The sequence below is a fragment of the Urocitellus parryii genome, chromosome 6 (genome assembly GCF_045843805.1).
Source record: "Urocitellus parryii isolate mUroPar1 chromosome 6, mUroPar1.hap1, whole genome shotgun sequence".
NCBI lineage: Eukaryota > Metazoa > Chordata > Mammalia > Rodentia > Sciuridae > Urocitellus > Urocitellus parryii.
In genome coordinates, this window is record NC_135536.1 from 175586170 (window position 1) to 175603942 (window position 17773).

A 17773-nucleotide genomic window follows, 5' to 3' on the forward strand; every position below is an offset into this window, starting at 1 on the left:
AAGATAGAGCCAAGGATGTTTGACTGAGGAAGACGGCAAGGGAATATGTGACCCGAGAGGTCAGGCCACTGGGCAGAGGTGGACTTTCTCCAATGCTGCAACCAGTCCTTAGAGAACATTTATGAAAAGCCCAATTAGAGGTAGAAAAGGGCTGCTTCCTCAAGACAGTGCCCACTGTGTCGAAACTTTTTCCTGGGAATACAGTGTGCAGACTAGAATGTGTGCCCTGCCCCCCCCCTTTTTTTTTGGTCCCGGGATTGAACTCAGGGGCACTGAGCCACTGAGCCACATCCCCAGCCCTATTTTTTTTATATATATATTTTATTTAGAGACAGGGTCTCACTGAGTTGCTGAGGGCCTCACATGCTGAGGCTGGCTTTCAACTCAAGATCCTCCTGCCTCAGCCTCCCAAGCCACCGGGACTATAGGCGTGCACCACTGTGCCCAGCAGAACATCTGCCTCTTGAGTGGCAACCTCTTAAGAGTCAGAAAGCCATTTTACACAAACATCTGTGACAGGCCTGTGGCCCACTGGGAATGTAGTGTCTGACGAAGTCCTCCTTTACAGGTGTCACCCACCAAAATGTGGACTCTCTGGGCCTTGGCCGTCGTGTTGGCCATCAAAGCAGGAGCCCTTGATGTGCCGCAAGTAAGCACAGTACTGGAAAGCCTTCCTGTGGGACAAGACTCCACTTCCAGTTTGAAACCTGTCCCTGTCAGTGTGTCACAGCCGCAGGTCTTCAGAAGTCCCACGGTCCAGAGGAACTCTCCTCCCAGAAAGTCCCGAGTGGGAAACACCAAGGGCAAGTGCAAATCCGCGGTCAAGTACTTCGTGTCCAGCAGCAAACTCGATGACTGTGAGTAGGAACTGTTGCCCCTGCACCTCTGGTCCTGTCCACCCAGGCACAGGCAGTCACAGCTCTCCAAGCCAGGAGGCCGGGTTCCACCCTCTGAACAAGCGAGGAGCCCTGGGGCCTCGGGAGCTCATAGAGAGCCGGCATGGCCGAGCCCTGCCCCCAGACACTTGGCGGCAGAGCGTGGCTATGCAACGGCTCCACGATGAGAAGGCTAACTGGACACACGGGGGTGGACAGGGCCAGGCTGCCCAGGACAAGGGAATCCTGGGTCCCACATGCTGCCTTGTTACCTTTGACGTGACTCATTGCCTAGAGAAGGGGCCAGATCTCACTGCTGGCCCCAGTGCCCACGAGACCCCCTCGGCCTGCTTGACCGGGAGCTAGAAAATGGGAAACCAGGTTCCACCTCCAAACCCCTTGAGCCCCGACCTGCCCTCTCCAAACTCCCACTTCACTCCCTCCCTGAGTCTGGCAGCACGTCTTCCATGAGGTAAGGACCTCTGCCACTCCAGCTTCCCACACAGGCTGAGAGCACAGGAACTCGGAGTTTGAGGCTTGACCAAGAAGTGGCTTCCACGTGGGAAGCTGTAAGGGGGCAGGACTCATTGGCAAGTGAAGACAAAGCAGAAAACCCCTCATAGCTCAGCAGGGCAGCCATGGCCTTCTAAGATAGCACACAGGGTGACAGAGGGGACACAGAACCTGACCGGGGCCACACTAGGCAGGCCAACGCTCCACTGCTTTGCCTTGAGGAGCAAAATAACCTTGAGGTGCTCACCTCTGCCCGGCACCCTTCCCTGTTACACATATTTCAAAGTAAGACAAGGTCAGACAATCGTAAGAAAAACAGGTGGGTTCCCTTTAAGCAATAATTTGGTGGTAGTGTCGTCCATTTCCTTTTCAGATTAAAAAAAAATGCTAAAGAATAAACAGGGCGGGGGGGGGCAGGGTCGTGGCTCAGTGGTAGAGCGCTCGCCTAGCACATGCGAGGCCCTGGGCTCGATCCTCAGCACCACATAACAATAGGTAAAATAAACATACTGTATCTAACTACAACTAAAAAATAAATATAAAAAAAGAATAAATAGGGCAAATATCCATGTGCTACCACCTAGATTAAGGAATAAAGCCAGCCTTGGGACTGGAGGCCCTCGGCCATGCACATGCCACCTCATCCTTCCTCCCTGTCCCTCTACCCGACCCAGAGAAGGCCTCTAACCGGATTATTTTTCCCTAGCATTTTTTTTTTAAATCTTATGACATGTGGATATTCCTTACCGACAGAAGAGTTTGCACTACATGTTATGGTTTCCAGAATAGGCGACCTGCTTGCTGTGTCCCTGACCACACATGGGGGTGATGTATGCGATGAGAAAGTCTCGCCTGCTTGTCTTCATGCTCTGTCCTACTGATGAACCAGCCATAATTTATGCATATATTCTATTTTGGTTTTTTCCTACCTTTCTGTGACTCCAAACCCAACATGCATTCTAATGAAGGTGTCCTGGTGTGCATGCGCCAGAGACCCCCTAGGGCATAAGTCAGGGGTGGAGATGTGTTCTTGTTACCCCACAAGGCACGATCTCAGAATGAGAGCTCTGGGCAAAGGAAGCAGCAAGGCTCCAGAGGTCAAGCCACTAGTCCCACGGGGGTTGCTCCTAGGGGACTTCCTCCCACAGCTGCTCTGCTGGGTCAGAAATGTCATCCTTGGACATTCACTTGAAGTTAACCAATTAACTTCAGCCCTGAGGCCAGCAGGGGGGACTGACATCCAGATTTATAGCTTTTTACTTCAGTTCCTACTAAGACCACCAAGAGCCCCACAATGGGATAGGACCCTGGTGACAGAGAGCTCTCCAAGCCCCAGGGCTGGCCTCAGTCCCTTCCCATAGGCATCAGGCTTCTAGCTCCCCCTGCCCAGACAATCCTGAGGGAGGGAAACCCGAGGCTAGCACCTGCCCCAGTATGCAGAAAACATTGTCGCAGAAGGCCAGCTCACAGGGGGCTCTCTACCAGAGGCAGCCCTTCCAGGGGACAGCACCTCCCAATGGCCCCCAAGGAGAAAAGGAGAAGGGAGAGGGACTTGAAGAGCTCAGATCCAGGCCCACCGCCCCAGCCGCCCCCACTTCACCATCACCTCAGTCACCCGTTGCCCCCACCAGGTGGCAGTTCCTGTCATGGGTCCCTGGCCAGGTGCAGAGACCAGGACCCAGAATAGAAAAGACCCTGCCCCAGGCTACTCAGCCTGTAAGGGACAGAGCCAACGCTGAGCCCTGGGCAGCAGGGCACTGATCAGGCACCCGCAGCAGGACCGTGTCTCTTGATGTCTTTCAGATTTGAATGCCACCCTGCCCCCGCAGATCGAGAAGCTGCTGAAGTGTGAGGACGTGAACATAGCTGGCATTGTCGGGTCAGCGCTGTCCGTGCTGGGCGATTCCAACCTGCTCTCACTGTTAGATGTCACTTCAGTGCTAGATATAGGAGGTGGTGGCCTTGGAGGGATCCTAGGCAAAGGAGGCAGCAGCGGCAAACCCCTGGATTCACTCTCTCAAGCCACCGGTGCCGTCAGCAACCTGCTACCACTGAATCAGGATATTCTGGGTGGCATAGTCCCTGGCGGTCCAGACAAGAACCCCGTAAAAGGACTCCTCGACAGCACTGGTGTGTCTGGCCTCCAGGAGCCCCTGAGCGACGTGGTGGAAAAAGCTAACGGCCTCAAGGAATCCACGCAGGACGTGGTGAAGGGTGCCCTGCCGCCAGGCGTCAAAGATGCAGTCTCAGGCCTGCTGGGAAACATTAACCTGGAAGAGCTCTTGTTGGGGTAAGTGCTTCCTTGACCTCTAGGCTTCTGGCATCTCAAAAGCTGCTTATTTGGGATGTTCAAGTTCAACTTCCAACGATCCCAAATGAAAGCCACAGTTACCTTTTCACAAAGCACTATACTAGCTCCAGCTGAAATTATGCCCTTCCAGGGGAAACTGTAATACAGATTTCTTGATTTTGTTTGTTTGTTGTTTGTCTGTCTTGGTACTAGGGACTGGACCAGGACACCTAACCACTGAGCCACATCCCCAGACATTTTTTATACTTTATTTAGAGACAGGGTCTCGCTGTGTTGCTTAGGGCCTCGCTAAGTTCTGAGGCTGCCTTTGAACTTGTGATCCTCCTTCTCAGGCTCCTGAGCCGCTGGGATGACAGGTGTGCACCCCTGCACAGGCCAGATTTCTTGAGTTCAAACACATGAGCAAGTGTGGGGGCTGAGGGGCCAAGAGAAGGAACAGTGACTTGTAGGGTGTGAGCTGGTTGGTAGTTCTCCTGAAGAACTGATACTTGATGCTGTCACTTTGCAGATTAGAGGTCCAAGAAGTGACTGTGGATAGCATGGAGTCGTCTGTGGCAGGCAATGAGATCCACGTTCGTGCTGCCACTACTGCCACCATAGGTGGAAAAGGGTGAGACTGTTTTCACAAAAGCCAACTGGGTCACTCAAGACCAGAGCTTTAAGTTCCAGGGTCCAAAGCCCAGACTCAGAGGATACAGAATGCCACAAAGTGGGGGAGGAAGGTGCAAGCAGGCCACCACATACAGCTCCCCTTCACCCCCAGCCCAGAGGCGCGAGGCTGGAGATGGGCCCCAGGGGAGTTTCAGCCTTCACTGGTGTAAGCAAAGACATTCATGGGAAATCTGCCCCAGTTCATACCCGGGCAGAAGCCACAGAGAACAGACCTCATTGTGACATCTCCATTGGTCTCATATGAAACATACCTTCCAAATACTCGAGGCTCCATTAGGATCAGCCTGCTGTGCTCCAACACTGTTCTAATCAGTTGGGGAAACAGAAATGACTTACAGATTTCACATCCCTGCATGCATTCATTCATTCATCTACCTGATACACAGTTAAGATGCCACAATGGACACAAAGAAAGGACTAAAGACAGTCCCCATCTTCAATGAGCAACAAATGTGACGGAGGAGCATGTTACAGGGTAGTCTCTGGGCACCCAGAAGACAGCAGGGACAGGGCAACCCCACTGGGGAAAGAATGAACCACGGACCAGGGCATAGAGCTAGGCATCTCTCACTGTCCCAACACCTACAGGACTTCACAGCAGCCTCCCTGCAACCTTACCAGAGAAGCAGCTGTGTCTCCCAACCAGAAATCAGTTCAGACTGGCAAAAGCAATTTCAAACCTGGCTCAAAGTCCCCTGTGTCTTGCTCCCCACAGCATAGCTGGACCTGTAGTCAGCCTACTGGGATTTCAAGTGAAATCGGACACGACTCTGACAATTGCTATTTCTGCCAACAACACCCAATGTGTCAACCTCGAGGTCCAGGAAACACATATCAATGTCAACAAAGTGACCCTTCAGATGTTAGAGACGTACGTAAGACAATTTTTCTCATTTTCTGAGAGGCCTATGGGCCAAACATGTCCCCACTGGTACCACCCCCAGAGATGAGCTGGTCCAAATAAATGGTGTGAATGACCAGTAAACAAAGGCCCAGAGAGAGGTCTCTCTGCCCACCCTGCACTCTGGCTGCTAACTTCTTTCATAATTCATTCTAGTTTTTCCATAGTCATTACGTTCATCTCAGTCAAAATCGAAAAAAATACAAAAGGCCATAGAGTGAAGCCTCCCTCCCTGCTAGGCATCTTCCTAGAAGCAACCAATGGATCTAGGCTCCTCTGTTTGCTTTCACAGATGCGTTTTGAACATACATGTAATTTTCCATCTGTGTGTTCACATGCAGAAAGGAGTAGATGCCGGACTAAGCACATAGCTCAGTGGTGGAGCTCTTACCCAACATGCACAAGGCCCTGGCTTCAGGCACCAGTACCACAAAAACAAAAAAGAAAAGAAAAGGGCAGCTATCTTACAAACCTTTCTGGACTTTGATTCACATTTTTAAAAATAGCTGGGAATGTATTTCATCAGCAAAAAACAACAACAAAAAATACCAGCTTCTTCATTCTTTGACTCCCTAGAATTACCTCAGGAAGACGTACTGATTTCTTTCTTTCTTTTTTTTTTTTGGTAGTGAGGGATGCTGGGATTGAACTCAGGGGCACTTGACCACTGAGCCCCATCCCCAGCCCTATTTTATATTTTATTCAGAAACAGGTTGAGTTGATTAGCACTTCACCATTGCTGAGGCTGATCCTCCTGCCTCAGCCTCCCGAGCTACTGGGATTACAAGTGTGTACCACCGCACTATGATTTCTTTAACCAGTCCCTTTTCAGCTGTTAATGTTTACACCCAACTCAAATGAACAAGATCACAAATGAGGCTGCCCACCAGCATGCATGGGTCTGCAGAGTCAGCTCCTCCTGATGATTGGTGGGCCAGGTGCCCTGGACTGGGGTCATTTTGAAGGGGAAGGGCTCAGGTGTGCAGAGTAAGCAGCAGGACATCGTTGTGGCTCTTTCATCAGTGGATGGGCTTGTCCAATGTTTGTGCAAATCCAGAAACATGAGAATCACTCGGTTTTCCATGGACGTCTTTTCCAGGATCACAGACGTTGTGCCTGTGCCTATCCCTATACCTTTGCCCTTGGATGACCTCGTCCTTCAACTGTTGACAGTGGAGCTGAATAAAAAGGTAAGTGCTGGGGAGGAGAGGGCACCCCCTCAAAGGCCTGCACCATTAGGGTTACATGAGAAGTCTTGCCTCAGAGGGCCTGACGCTGAGAAAGAGTTAGGCAGGAAGCCCAGGCCCTCCAGAGACCCTCACTATGGGACAAGCAGGACCTCTGGCCAAAATGGCTCACCAGCAAGAAGATGACCCCTGAGGGAGGGAGGGATTACTTCTGCCAAGGAGGCCAAGAAAATAGGAGCGGGAAAGGGAAGGAGGACAGGGAAGAAAAGGAGGTGGGTTGAGGGAGACGGCTAAGGTGGCGCTCGGTTGGGAAAATCCTGGGGATGACTTCACAGGTGCAAGAAACGGACTCCTGTGACATTGTTCTCAATGACTTCAACGACTGCAAGAACTGTGAGTACAAATGCTCACCTCCTTGGGGAAGCCACCATCAGTGGAGAGAGATGGTCGAGATTTCTTAAGGGATTCCCCGGGGTGACCAACCAGAGGGCTGGAGGCTCTGAATCGAAACCACAGCCAGCACCTGCCAACGCCCCTCCTCCTCTCCCCAGGGCCCGGGAGAGGGCCTGTGCCAGCTAACCTTCCTCCAGGCCCCTGAGACTTGTTCCCCAGGAAGGGAACAGAACAAAGGGCCCCTCAGAGACTCTCTGAAGCTCCTGGCCCTAGATGGTTTACAAAGTCCACACATGCACCATCTAGTCACGGCGTGGTCCTTGCCCCCATGCCAGGAGCCAAGAATCAGGAAAATCCCCAAAGTCCCCAACACATGTTGAAAGAAAGGAATCATAGGACACCTGAAATGACAATGGAAGTAGGAAATCAGTGACATTTGCTAAGTCCCAGAATAGACAAAACACAGAACTCATGGCCAGGAAGTGCCTCCTCTTGGGGAGGTTTGGGCCCATCAGGGAAGGGGAGTTAGGGGAAGCATCCTCCCATGGCATCCCAGACACCTGCGGAGAAGCCAGTGGAGGGTATCAGCTTCCTGCTTGGGACCCAGAGAGCAGGTGTCCACACTGGTCCCTCACGGGGAGGACAGCACTGAACAGAGAGCTTAGGGCCCAACAGCTGCTGGGGAAGGCTGTAGTTCCACCGCTGTCTCCTCTCTCCCCTGCAGCCACTGGCTTGTTCAAGTTCCAACTTAAAAGCTCCAGGATTTCCCCACAAGGCCTTTCCATCTTCTACTGCGTAAGTGTTCCTTGTGCTTATAAAGCCGTGGGTGGAGGCTGGAGGTGCAGCTGAGCTCAAAAACACACTAGGAGGACAGCCAGGCGGTGGTGCAGGCCTGTAATCCCAGAGGCTCGGGAGGCTGAGGCAGGAGGATCATGAGTTCAAAGCCAGCCTCAGCAATGGCAAGGCACTAAGCAACTCAGTGAGACCCTGTCTCTAAATGAAATACCAAATAGGGCTGGGGATGTGGCTCAGTGGTCAAGTGCCCCTGAGTTTAATCCCCGGTACCCCCCAACCAAAAAAACACATCAGAAGGACAGGGCAAAGGCACTGTATCTCTTGTCTGATCCTCACACCTTTATCCTGGGCTCAGTCTTAGAATTCCACCACAACTCCAGGGCACCCACCCCAGGGCTCAGCTTTGTGTTTTCTTCCATTCAAGTCCATTGGACGATGCCCTCAGAGATATTCCAACAAAGACAACCATACCTTGACCTTTAGGATCTGCTCAGCACAGATCTAGACACTGAATGGAATATAGCAACAAAACAAAAAGTGCTGTCTCTTCCCAGACACCCTCTATAGCCCCAGGGAGGGCAAAGCCTGGGTGTGACATGTGCTGAACATTTATTTGTACCTCAGCTTCTCTTTCAGAAATTCATCACCCCAGGTATAGCTATAGCAAAGCACAGAGAAAAAGATGTTCATGATGAGATTAGAAAAAACAACCTGAAATAGCTAAGCCAAGGATGAGAGCAATCCAAATATTTAAAGTTTGTGTCCAGAAATGCTATACATATTAATTTTTTTCAAAGTATATTAAAAATCCAATGGGGTATGCATGGAAATACCAGTGACATTTGAAGAAATCTTCCTTCCCACTTCTCTAAGTTTTCCACCTTTTCTGCCATGTGGAGTTTACATTTTATAAGCAGAGAGGAAAATGGATATCAAAAAAGGAGTTAGTTAACATGTAGGCCAGAACATCTGTGAAGTGATTTCTTGACAAGATGAGCTTTGAAAGGCAGGCAGGAAGGAAAGATCAGGACCTTCTGGGCTGGGAGGACATGCTGACCATTGAACAGACACGCCTTACTGGACGTCACGTGTAAATGGGGGAATGGCCCTGGAAAATAAGGATCTGTGGCTTCTGGGCTTCCTTCCCCTGGGATCCCCCTCTGCAGTCACCACAAACCCACACTCCCACAACACTGGCCGGGCCACCTCCTCCTCCACTTCACAGCCAGCCTGCAAAGGCCTTAACATCTGCGTCAGTCTCTGCCTGATGGAGATTTTTCTGTTTCTCTCTCTAGGCCGAAGCCATCTTTGGCAAAACTACAGTCCCTGTCGCTGGAAGTATCCTCCCTCCTGATGCTAAAAATGCCAACATTTCCATGACTCTGTCTCACACGTTGCTCAAGACAATCGTTACTTATGCAGCCAAGATAAGCTCTGTCAAGGTAAGCGTCATCCACATGTGGCCCCCGTCTCAGTTCCATTCTGTGCATCGGTGGAGTCTGTCAACTCTGAGAGTGAGAAGGTGGGGATGCAAATGGGTTCAGAATATTCCTCCAGGGGTAAGCACAACTGATGCCCTGGGATTCCACCGTCCCTTAGTGATCAAATAAGCAGGTCCCTATTTACATCAATAGAAAGCGGACAGCAGGAGAACAATCAATCTCCATGTGCCATGTGTGTGCCAGGTACACAGCCAGGTGGAGGTATTCTTATTCCCATTTCACAAGACCTAAGGGAGAGAATGACGTTACCAAGCCACAGAAGGCGCGATGGTAGTTTATGTACCCGTGAGGCATTCCTTTGCTCTTAGCCCTTAAAATGGCAAAAGGAAGCAACAACATCAAGAGTTAGTGACGGTTCTCCATGTGCGAGGCTGGATTTGAAGCAATACACATGTCCCCAAATGATTATCTGAGAACTGTCATGCCACAAGGGCATAGAGAGAAACAGTCTTCAAGTTTGACAAGGCATAATGAGGAAGGCAAAAGTTTGTAATATACCCTTCATCTTCCGAAGAAGCAAATGAGATGCAGGGAACCATCTAGAAGGGGACTTTGTCAGTCATGGTTGCTTCAGCTGCTCCAGCCTCAGATAGGTGGCCGGTGACACACACTAGAGGACTGATAAATGCTGGAATGAATGATGTGAGCGCTGCACGCATGGCCATGAGATGGCGTCTGCTGTCCCTCCTCCTCCCCACGCTAACCCATGTGCTCCTGACCACAGGCAGACAACCTGGAGGCGAGCATCACCAAAATCACCTACACCTTCCAGCCAGACAGCACCATCCAGGCCTCCTACTGGACTGACATAAGGAAAGATGAGGAGAGCTATGCCACCGGGAAAACGGTGAGTGCCAAGAAACGGATCAGAACCAGGTCATGTTCCAGGGCTAAGCTGCTACCTAAGCCCAAGGTGCAGAGTGCCTGGTAACTCTAGGATGAAGAGACAGGCAGCCAGACTCTCCAGTGGACAGCAGGGACACCAGTCTAACCTGGGGAGAGGAGGTTGGGCAGGTGCCACTCTGCATCTGGCCTGGGACTGCTGGTCATCTCATAATGTGACATGTTTTTGAGTAGCCAGGTCAGGGTGCTACTCTGACACTCGTCTTGTGTTATTTCAGACCCTCATCATCTCACATGAGTGCAAGATTTCAAAAGACAAAATGACAGTCAACATCAAACTTGTAAGGTACTACCAATGACTACATCCTCCTCCTGCAAATTTAAGAGAAAATATGAAACCCAGTATGATTCACAGGCTCTTGGGAAATACTTGGACAATTGCAAGGAAGTCAGATGGAGTTTTAAACTCATGCTCTTACTCATCTTAAATTGTCCCTTTCTAATTAGTAGTTTCTAATTTAACTTTCATTAAGAAGCAACTGAGAGGGCTGGGGATGTGGCTCAGTGGGAGACCACTTTCCTAGCACGCACAAGGCCCAGGGTTCGTTCCATCCCCAGCACTGCAAACAAAAAGCAACTGAGAGACAGGTATGGTGGCACACCTCTGTAATTTCAGCAACCTGGGAGGCTGAAGCAGGAGGATTACAAGTTTGAGGCCAGTCTCAGCAACAAGACCCTGTCTCAAAATTTTTATTTTTTATTTATTTATTCATTCATTCATTTGGAAGGGACACTTAACCACTAAGCCACATGCCTAGCCCTATTTTTCATTCATTTTATATATATATAATTTTAGTTCTTGATAGACATTTTATTTATTTATATGTGGTGCTGAGAATCTAACTCAGTGCCTCACACATGCTAGGCAAGTGTTCTCCACTGAGCCATATCCCCAGTCCTATATCATATTTTATTTGGAGACAGGGTCTCATTGAGTTGCTTAGCACCTCACTTTTGCTGAGGCTGGCTTTGAACTCACAATCCTCCTTCCTCAGTCTCCTGAGATGTTGGAATTATAGGTGTGCATCACTGTGCCTGGCTTCAAATTTTAAAAAATAATAAAAATAAAAAAGATTTGTGATGTATCTCAATAATAGAGCTCCCTGTGTTCAATCCCCAGTATAGAAAAAAAGAAAAAGAAAAAGAAGAAACAACTAAGACAATATTTAAATTCTGAAATTGAGTTGTAATTTTTTAAAAAAAATTTTTGTAGTTGTAAAGAGTCAGAATGCCTTTATTTATTTTTATGTGGTGCTGAGGATCAAACACAGTGCCTCATGCATGTCAGGCAAGTGATCTGCCACTGAGTTGTAATTTTTATATGAACCTAATATTTCTCTGTATTTTGTTTCCTCACAGATCTGACCACAGTGTGAACCCCCCTGAGGCTGTGAGTTGATGTGGTTTTAAATATATTTATTTATGGTGTATGAGAATTAGTTTAATTCCAGACATTGAGTGACACGGGGACTCTGGGAAAGGAGGAAGTCATGAACACTAGATAACAGATACACTGTGTCATGAACACAGGCTCCTAATCAGGGCTTTCTGGGGAGTTCCTAGAACATGGCTGCCCAAGCCCACTGTGTCGTGCCACATTCAGTCAGTACCTGAAAAGGGCCTGGAGTCTGTGCTCCTGAAGTGTCCTGAGTGTTCCAATGTGCCAACAAGCCTGGGACCCTCTAGAAGCATGGAAAGATGATCTAGAAGCTAAGCTGACTCAGCTCACTAGAGCATCTCATAAGCAGTTTCCCATGGCCTCGGTTCCCTGTCAGTGGCTCCCACCCAGGTTCCATGGAGTGAGCATGTTCCCGGGCAAGCACACAGATCACCAAGAAGAGCCTGGGGAGGAGAGGAGAGCAGAGTAAGGCAGGGGCTGGGGCCAGGCTCTGGCAACAGAGATGGAACTGACCAAAGGCTCATCAATTACTCCTGTTTCAGACATTTATTCTGAGCATGTTTATTTCTCAATTCAAGAAATGTTTAGAGAGCATCTGCTATTTGCTTGGCCCCAAAGACAGCATGAAGCCATGACAAGGAACTAACTCAGGAACTGACATTCCAGTGTGGGGGCCAAATGAGTTCATACAAGCACACAATAAGTAGGCCACAGTTAGCCACATGTTAGATGGAGGCCCATAATGGTCAATTAGAGATAAAGAGTACAATTGTGGGTTGAGGAACTGGGTCCCCCATGTTAGCCCTGAGAAAATGGGGGGTCAGCAGAGTGGCGACTCTGGAATCATCACAAGCTTATGGTTCCTTTAATCTCAATTTTGCCAGGCCTTTACAGGATATGGCAGGCTCTGTGTCCAGGGGGAGCAATTCAGAAAGACTGTTCACCTGACAGGCAACACCGACATTTATGCAAATAGTTGTCAACTGAGCATGAAGAAGACAGAGTGGACAGGGCTCAACTGGGAGGCAGAGAATGAGATGACCACACAGGCAGTCCCTGAATCAGTTATAAAGGAGCAGGATGTGGTGGCACACACTAGGGAGAGGTGGACCAGGGAGAGGGAACCACATGTGTAAAATATAAGTGGCCTGAACTTCGGGGCTACAGGGGGGACCAGGCGGTGGGGGGGGGCAGGGAGGAGAGCACCAGAAGGGAGGACCAAATCCGGGAGGACCTGACCTCCTTGCAAAGGAGGGAGCAAGCACTTGTCAATAGGGTCCTCCCACTGCGGAACTGTGTTTGACCTGAAGGGACAGGGCTGACCGCCGTGCCTACCGCAGTGTCTGGCACATAGGAGACACCAAGGGCAGTGAACCTACCAAAGGGCCTCAAAAACTCTCAGAGATGTAGAGGCCTGAGGGATGGACTGAAACCCAGCTCCCCACCCAGCCTTATCCAGTAACAGACACAGAGCCGTAAGCCTGCTTTCCCTGGCTGCGACACCCAACTGGGGGACCACTAGAAGGCACTGATGACAACGCTCTTTCCATCTCTTGCAGAGTGACGAGGTGCAAGATCTGCTATCTGGGGTTCTGAAGAAGCTCCTGTCTGCTGCTATTGGTATGTGGAACCTGGAAGAGTCAGTGTTGCAGAAGAGGTCCCTGGGTGTGGGTCACCCCTGCAGGGTGGTGCCCACAGAGCACAGGCCATTCCATCGCCACCTTGGTAGCCCATTTTTTAAAACAGGGGAAACAGCATTTTATACAGTAAAAATGAAAACCAAACCAAAATGCCTTCTCCACAGTACTTAATGAAATGTAGCCCACAAAGTATACTTGGGACCAATACCCTCTTGCTACTTAGTAGAAACATGGACTAGGTCACTGGGTCATGCAGACATTCAGGGCTTCGATTATAGCCCTTATGACCAACACTGATGCTGCAACTCGCATCTGCACATATTTTTGGTCAATTCTAAAGGAATTCAAAATTGTGCACTTACCACCAAAACTGCATGGGCCAATTCTCATGGTGTCTTAACAGTGAGGTCAGCCATACCAGTGTACCCCTGGGCATCAATATTTGGACTCTACATGGTTCTGGAGTCTCTCTTCCTTGCTACCCCACTCTCAATCCCAAACCCAACAGACAGGGAGAGACCTAGGTCTTTACTCAGGTGTTCGGCTAATCTAGCAGGGCAGTGATTTCTCCTCGAGCCACATACTGTGGCTAAAAAAAGCCAGGCCAGATATTTGTTTCTTTCAACTCATAAGATGATGCTTGTTTATTTCAGAATGGTCTAAACAATGGAATGTCCCAGTAGGAGTAACCTCACAGCCCTTAATTGATGCCAAGGTTATCGTGATTAAATCGGTAAGAAATTCAGATTTTTTCCTTTCTTGCATTTTGCAGTGCTGGGGACCGAACCCAAGGCCTTCCGCATGCTGGGCGAGCATTCCACAAACACTTCCCTTTTGCACCAGAGGCCGCTCTGGGCTGGGGGTTTTCTCAGGAATAAAGGGAACCAGTGGGACCTGGCATCAGTCTGTTCCTAGCTTCCCTATCAGTTCCATCCAATGTCCCCACTCCCTCCTGGCAGAAATGCTGTTTGTTGTCCTTTCAGTCACCTTACACTTCCTAAGCTATGACCATAAATGATGAGATAATCCGTCCTACTGTTCCAAAAGGGCTCCCACATTTACTGAATAGATCACAATGATTCCTTTGGAAAAGTCCCCACTATGTATGACTCAGCCTATCACCTGCTGAGCCTGTCATCCCCTCGGTCCTGACACAAATTCTCCTTCTTCCTGCCTATCTAACCCTGAACCCAGAAAAAAAAAAAAAAAATGAAGGAGATCTTCTTCCTGAAAAGAATGAGATTTTTATTCAATACTTTCAAAGTAAAATCACACCATGAAGATGGAACTGCAGATGGTACATGTGTTAAGAGGTTTACAATCTCCTAACCTTGCTGGGCAGTGGTGCACCCTTGCAATCCCAGCGACTCAGGAAGCTGAGGCAGGAGGATTGCAAGTTCAAAATTAGCCTCAGCAACTTAGTGAGGCCCTAAGCAATTCAGCAAAGTCCTACCTCTAAATAAGATATAAATTCAGTAGTTAAACACTTGGTCAATCCCTGGTACCAAAAAGAAAAAAAGAAAGAAAGAAAGAAAAGAAATCAACTTTAGAAGTTCCTCCCCTTACCCCTTTTGGTGACATACTCAGCTTGGTAAAGGTTTTTGTTGTTTTGTTTGAGATGAGATCTTGCTGTGTTTCTCAGGCTGGCCTCAAACTGACAATTCTCCTGCCTCAGTCTCCCAAGTATCTGGGATTACAGACATGCACCAACCCACCCAGCTATAAATTCCATTGTTGATAGATCTGCTTAATGAGTATGAAATCTGACCAGTAGAACATCTGTATCTTTCACTTTGGCACGAATCTGACAAGTTGCACCTTCCTGGTTTTACTTAACCTTTGAATTTCCCTGTATCTGTGTCCAAATCAACTTCAGAGTGTATAGTACGGTAAAATCAGCACTTGCCTGGGTGTTAGTTTTCAATCTCCAGCTCTTACACTCCATGGCTGAGCAGCCTTGGAAATACTACTTATCTCCTCAAGTCAGCCTTAAGGGTCACAGCTATAGGTAATAGAAAGCCCAGCCCCAAAATGCAACAATTTAAAAAATTATAGGTTTTAAACAGCCAGGGGTGCTTGCTTCACAAGTAGCTTGATTCAGAGTCTAAACAATGACATGGAACCAGTCTCTTGACTCCCCTCTTTCCGGATGGGCTCTGTTTTGGGTCTACATGGAAGCTCTCACTTACCAGCAGCTTCAACCTCTGTTTCTTTTCCACCTTCTGGGGCTCACACGGGTCAGACTTGTTTCACCTCCCCTTTCCTGGAGCAAGCGCTGGGCCAGAGACAGGAGCACACCAGCTAGCTGAGACTGTGCCTGCAGTCAGCCTATGCATCTAAGTTTCTGCATAACTGGCTGTCTTGTTCTGTTTGCAGTACTGGGGACTGACCCAGGACCTCTGCAGGCTAGGCAAGTGTTCTACCACTGAGCTACATCCCAGCCCCATGCATAACTGGTTGTCTTTTAATCTCTTCACAGAATGATCTTCAGGCAGCAAGCTGAACCCGGCAAGCCCGAAACAGGCCATGCTCCTGAATAAAGCAAAAACATTCTGTAAAAGTTTCCTAGAAGTATCAAGCCAAGGGTGTCCCTGTGATTGAGGAATCCAGTAGAGTTAGTCTTAAAATGCCCAGTACCCTATGGAATTATACCAACTACCTTAACATATGCAAGACAGGCAAAAATTCAAGGATTTTTAGCACTGTTATAATCAGCTCTTTAATAAACATCTGTTTTCATGCAGAAAAATGACTCATTTGTTGTCACTTCCTATAGTTAGGAATCTCTGTATTTATGACTAGTCAAAGAAAAATTAATATGAATGATAGGGCAAGAAAACCCAGTTATCTAGTGGACGAGGGCAATCATGACAATGGGTAAGACTTTCTTCCTGAGTTTTTGCCCCCTTTCTCCCTGTAGTTGGATCTGGAATGTCCCCCAAAGGCTGGTGTGTTGATGGCTGGCCCTAGCTTGGCACTACTGGGAGGTGGAGGAAACTTTAAGAGGGAGGGTCTGGGGGATGTCCTAGGCCATTATTCCCTTGAAGAGGATAGTGGGACCCTGGTCTCTGTTTTTGATAACTGGCCACCAGATGAGTAGTTCTGCTCTCCCACACGCTTCCCGCCAAGATGTGCTGCCTTGCTACTGGCCCAGAAGCAACAGAGCCAATCATAGACTGGAATCTCTAAAACTGTAGGGCAAAATAAACCTTTTCTCTTTACAAATTGATTATCTCAGGTGTTTGTTATAGTGACGGAAAGCTGACTGAAACACTCCACAACACTAAGAGCTTTGCTTTACATGCTGGCACAATATACAGGGCTGAGAGTTCAAGTGCTCCATGCAAACACCAACGGGCACAGTCCAAATGCAAAGTGGGATGAACAGAGCAGGTAAGAGTCTGGAACATCATGAACCAGGCAGCAAGGTCTCTAAGTCCCAGATCAGTGACTACAGCTGGCCAAGTGGCCTTGAGTAGAAACAAGCCAACAAATGCAGCTGATAAATGGAGAGAACCCAGAAAAAGGGATGCTAGGAACATAACCACCATCTCTGTACCAGACAGAGACCCACTGCTCTGTGCCCGGTGTCTGCATAACATGTCTGCTTTGGAGCAGAAAGAGCTCAAATTGTGACCACAAAGACCATATAAGGGAAGTGGGGCCAGAGACTGGCCTTGCCTCACAGCAAGGGACAGCACCCCATAAAAGGCCAAATTACACTCATATCTGCATTTGTCAAAAGATCTAAGGTCCTGATATCCCACTGGGTCAGACATTTACAGTGAATCCCACCATGGGAAATAGTATAATCCACCCAGGTGTTCTAGTCAGACACCCGGAAATCATTCTTGATTCCTCCCTCACCAATACACTAAGTCCTGTTGATTCTGTCTCAAGAGTATGTCTCATCTATGTTTTTCTCCCTCACTAACCTAGTCCAAGTCACGCCCTCCTCCTACTCTTGCCACCTCTGATCCATTATAAAAATGTTTGCCTACTTAAAAATCTTTTATTCATTGGTAAGGATATGGAAAAATCAAAACATTTATACACTGCTAGTTGCAGTGTAAAAATGATTCAGCAACTACAGAAAACAGGTAAACTATTCCTCAAAAAGTTAAACACAGAATTAGCATACAGCTTAGTAATTCCATTCCTAGGTATAGATCTCAAAGAACTGAAAACAGGTGCTCACACCCTGTCCACACTGTTCACAGCAGCACCATTCACAATAGCCAAAAGGAACAAACAACTCAATGTTCATTTGTGGATGAATGGATAAGCAAATGTGGTATATGCATGCAATGGAATATCAGTTAAGACATAAAAAGTACTAGGCTGGGGCTGGGACTCAGTGGCAGAGCGCTTGCCTTGCACATGTGAGGCACTGGGTTCGATCCTCAGCACCACATAAAATAAATAAATAAAAAGTAAAGGTATTGTGTCCAAAAAAAAAGTACTGATAAATACAACAGGAATGAACCTTGAAAACAGTCTAAGTGAAAAAAGACAAAGCCAGAGGTCATGGCTGGGGATGTGGCTCAAGCAGTAGCGTGCTCGCCTGGCATGCATGCGGCCCGGGTTCGATCCTCAGCACCACATACAAACAAAGATGTTGTGTCCGCCGAAAACTAAAAAATAAATATTAAAAAAAAATTATCTCTCTCAAAAAAAAAAAA

General features: G+C 48.3%; 1 protein-coding gene across 1 annotated transcript; it reads left to right on the forward strand.

Moving 5' to 3' along the window:
• Nucleotides 1-583: 583 nt before the first annotated feature.
• LOC113178992 (vomeromodulin-like) lies at nt 584-16191 on the forward strand. Its single transcript, XM_077800175.1, has 14 exons — nt 584-857; nt 3192-3678; nt 4208-4309; nt 5087-5242; nt 6372-6462; nt 6795-6852; nt 7577-7647; nt 8943-9093; nt 9878-9996; nt 10271-10338; nt 11412-11442; nt 13011-13071; nt 13745-13824; nt 16012-16191. Exons 1-14 carry the CDS (start codon nt 584-586, stop codon nt 16189-16191), a joined length of 1929 nt encoding a protein of 642 aa, XP_077656301.1.
• The last annotated feature ends 1582 nt before the right edge of the window (nt 16192-17773 follow it).

Coding starts and splice junctions, on each gene's coding strand:
- LOC113178992 (XM_077800175.1), top strand. CDS start 584: ATGTGGACTCTCTGGGCCTTGGCCGTCGTGTTGGCCATCAAAGCAGGA. Junction 858..3,191: donor CAGCAGCAAACTCGATGACT/GTGAGTAGGAAC, acceptor GATGTCTTTCAG/ATTTGAATGCCACCCTGCCC. Junction 6,853..7,576: donor CTTCAACGACTGCAAGAACT/GTGAGTACAAAT, acceptor TCTCCCCTGCAG/CCACTGGCTTGTTCAAGTTC.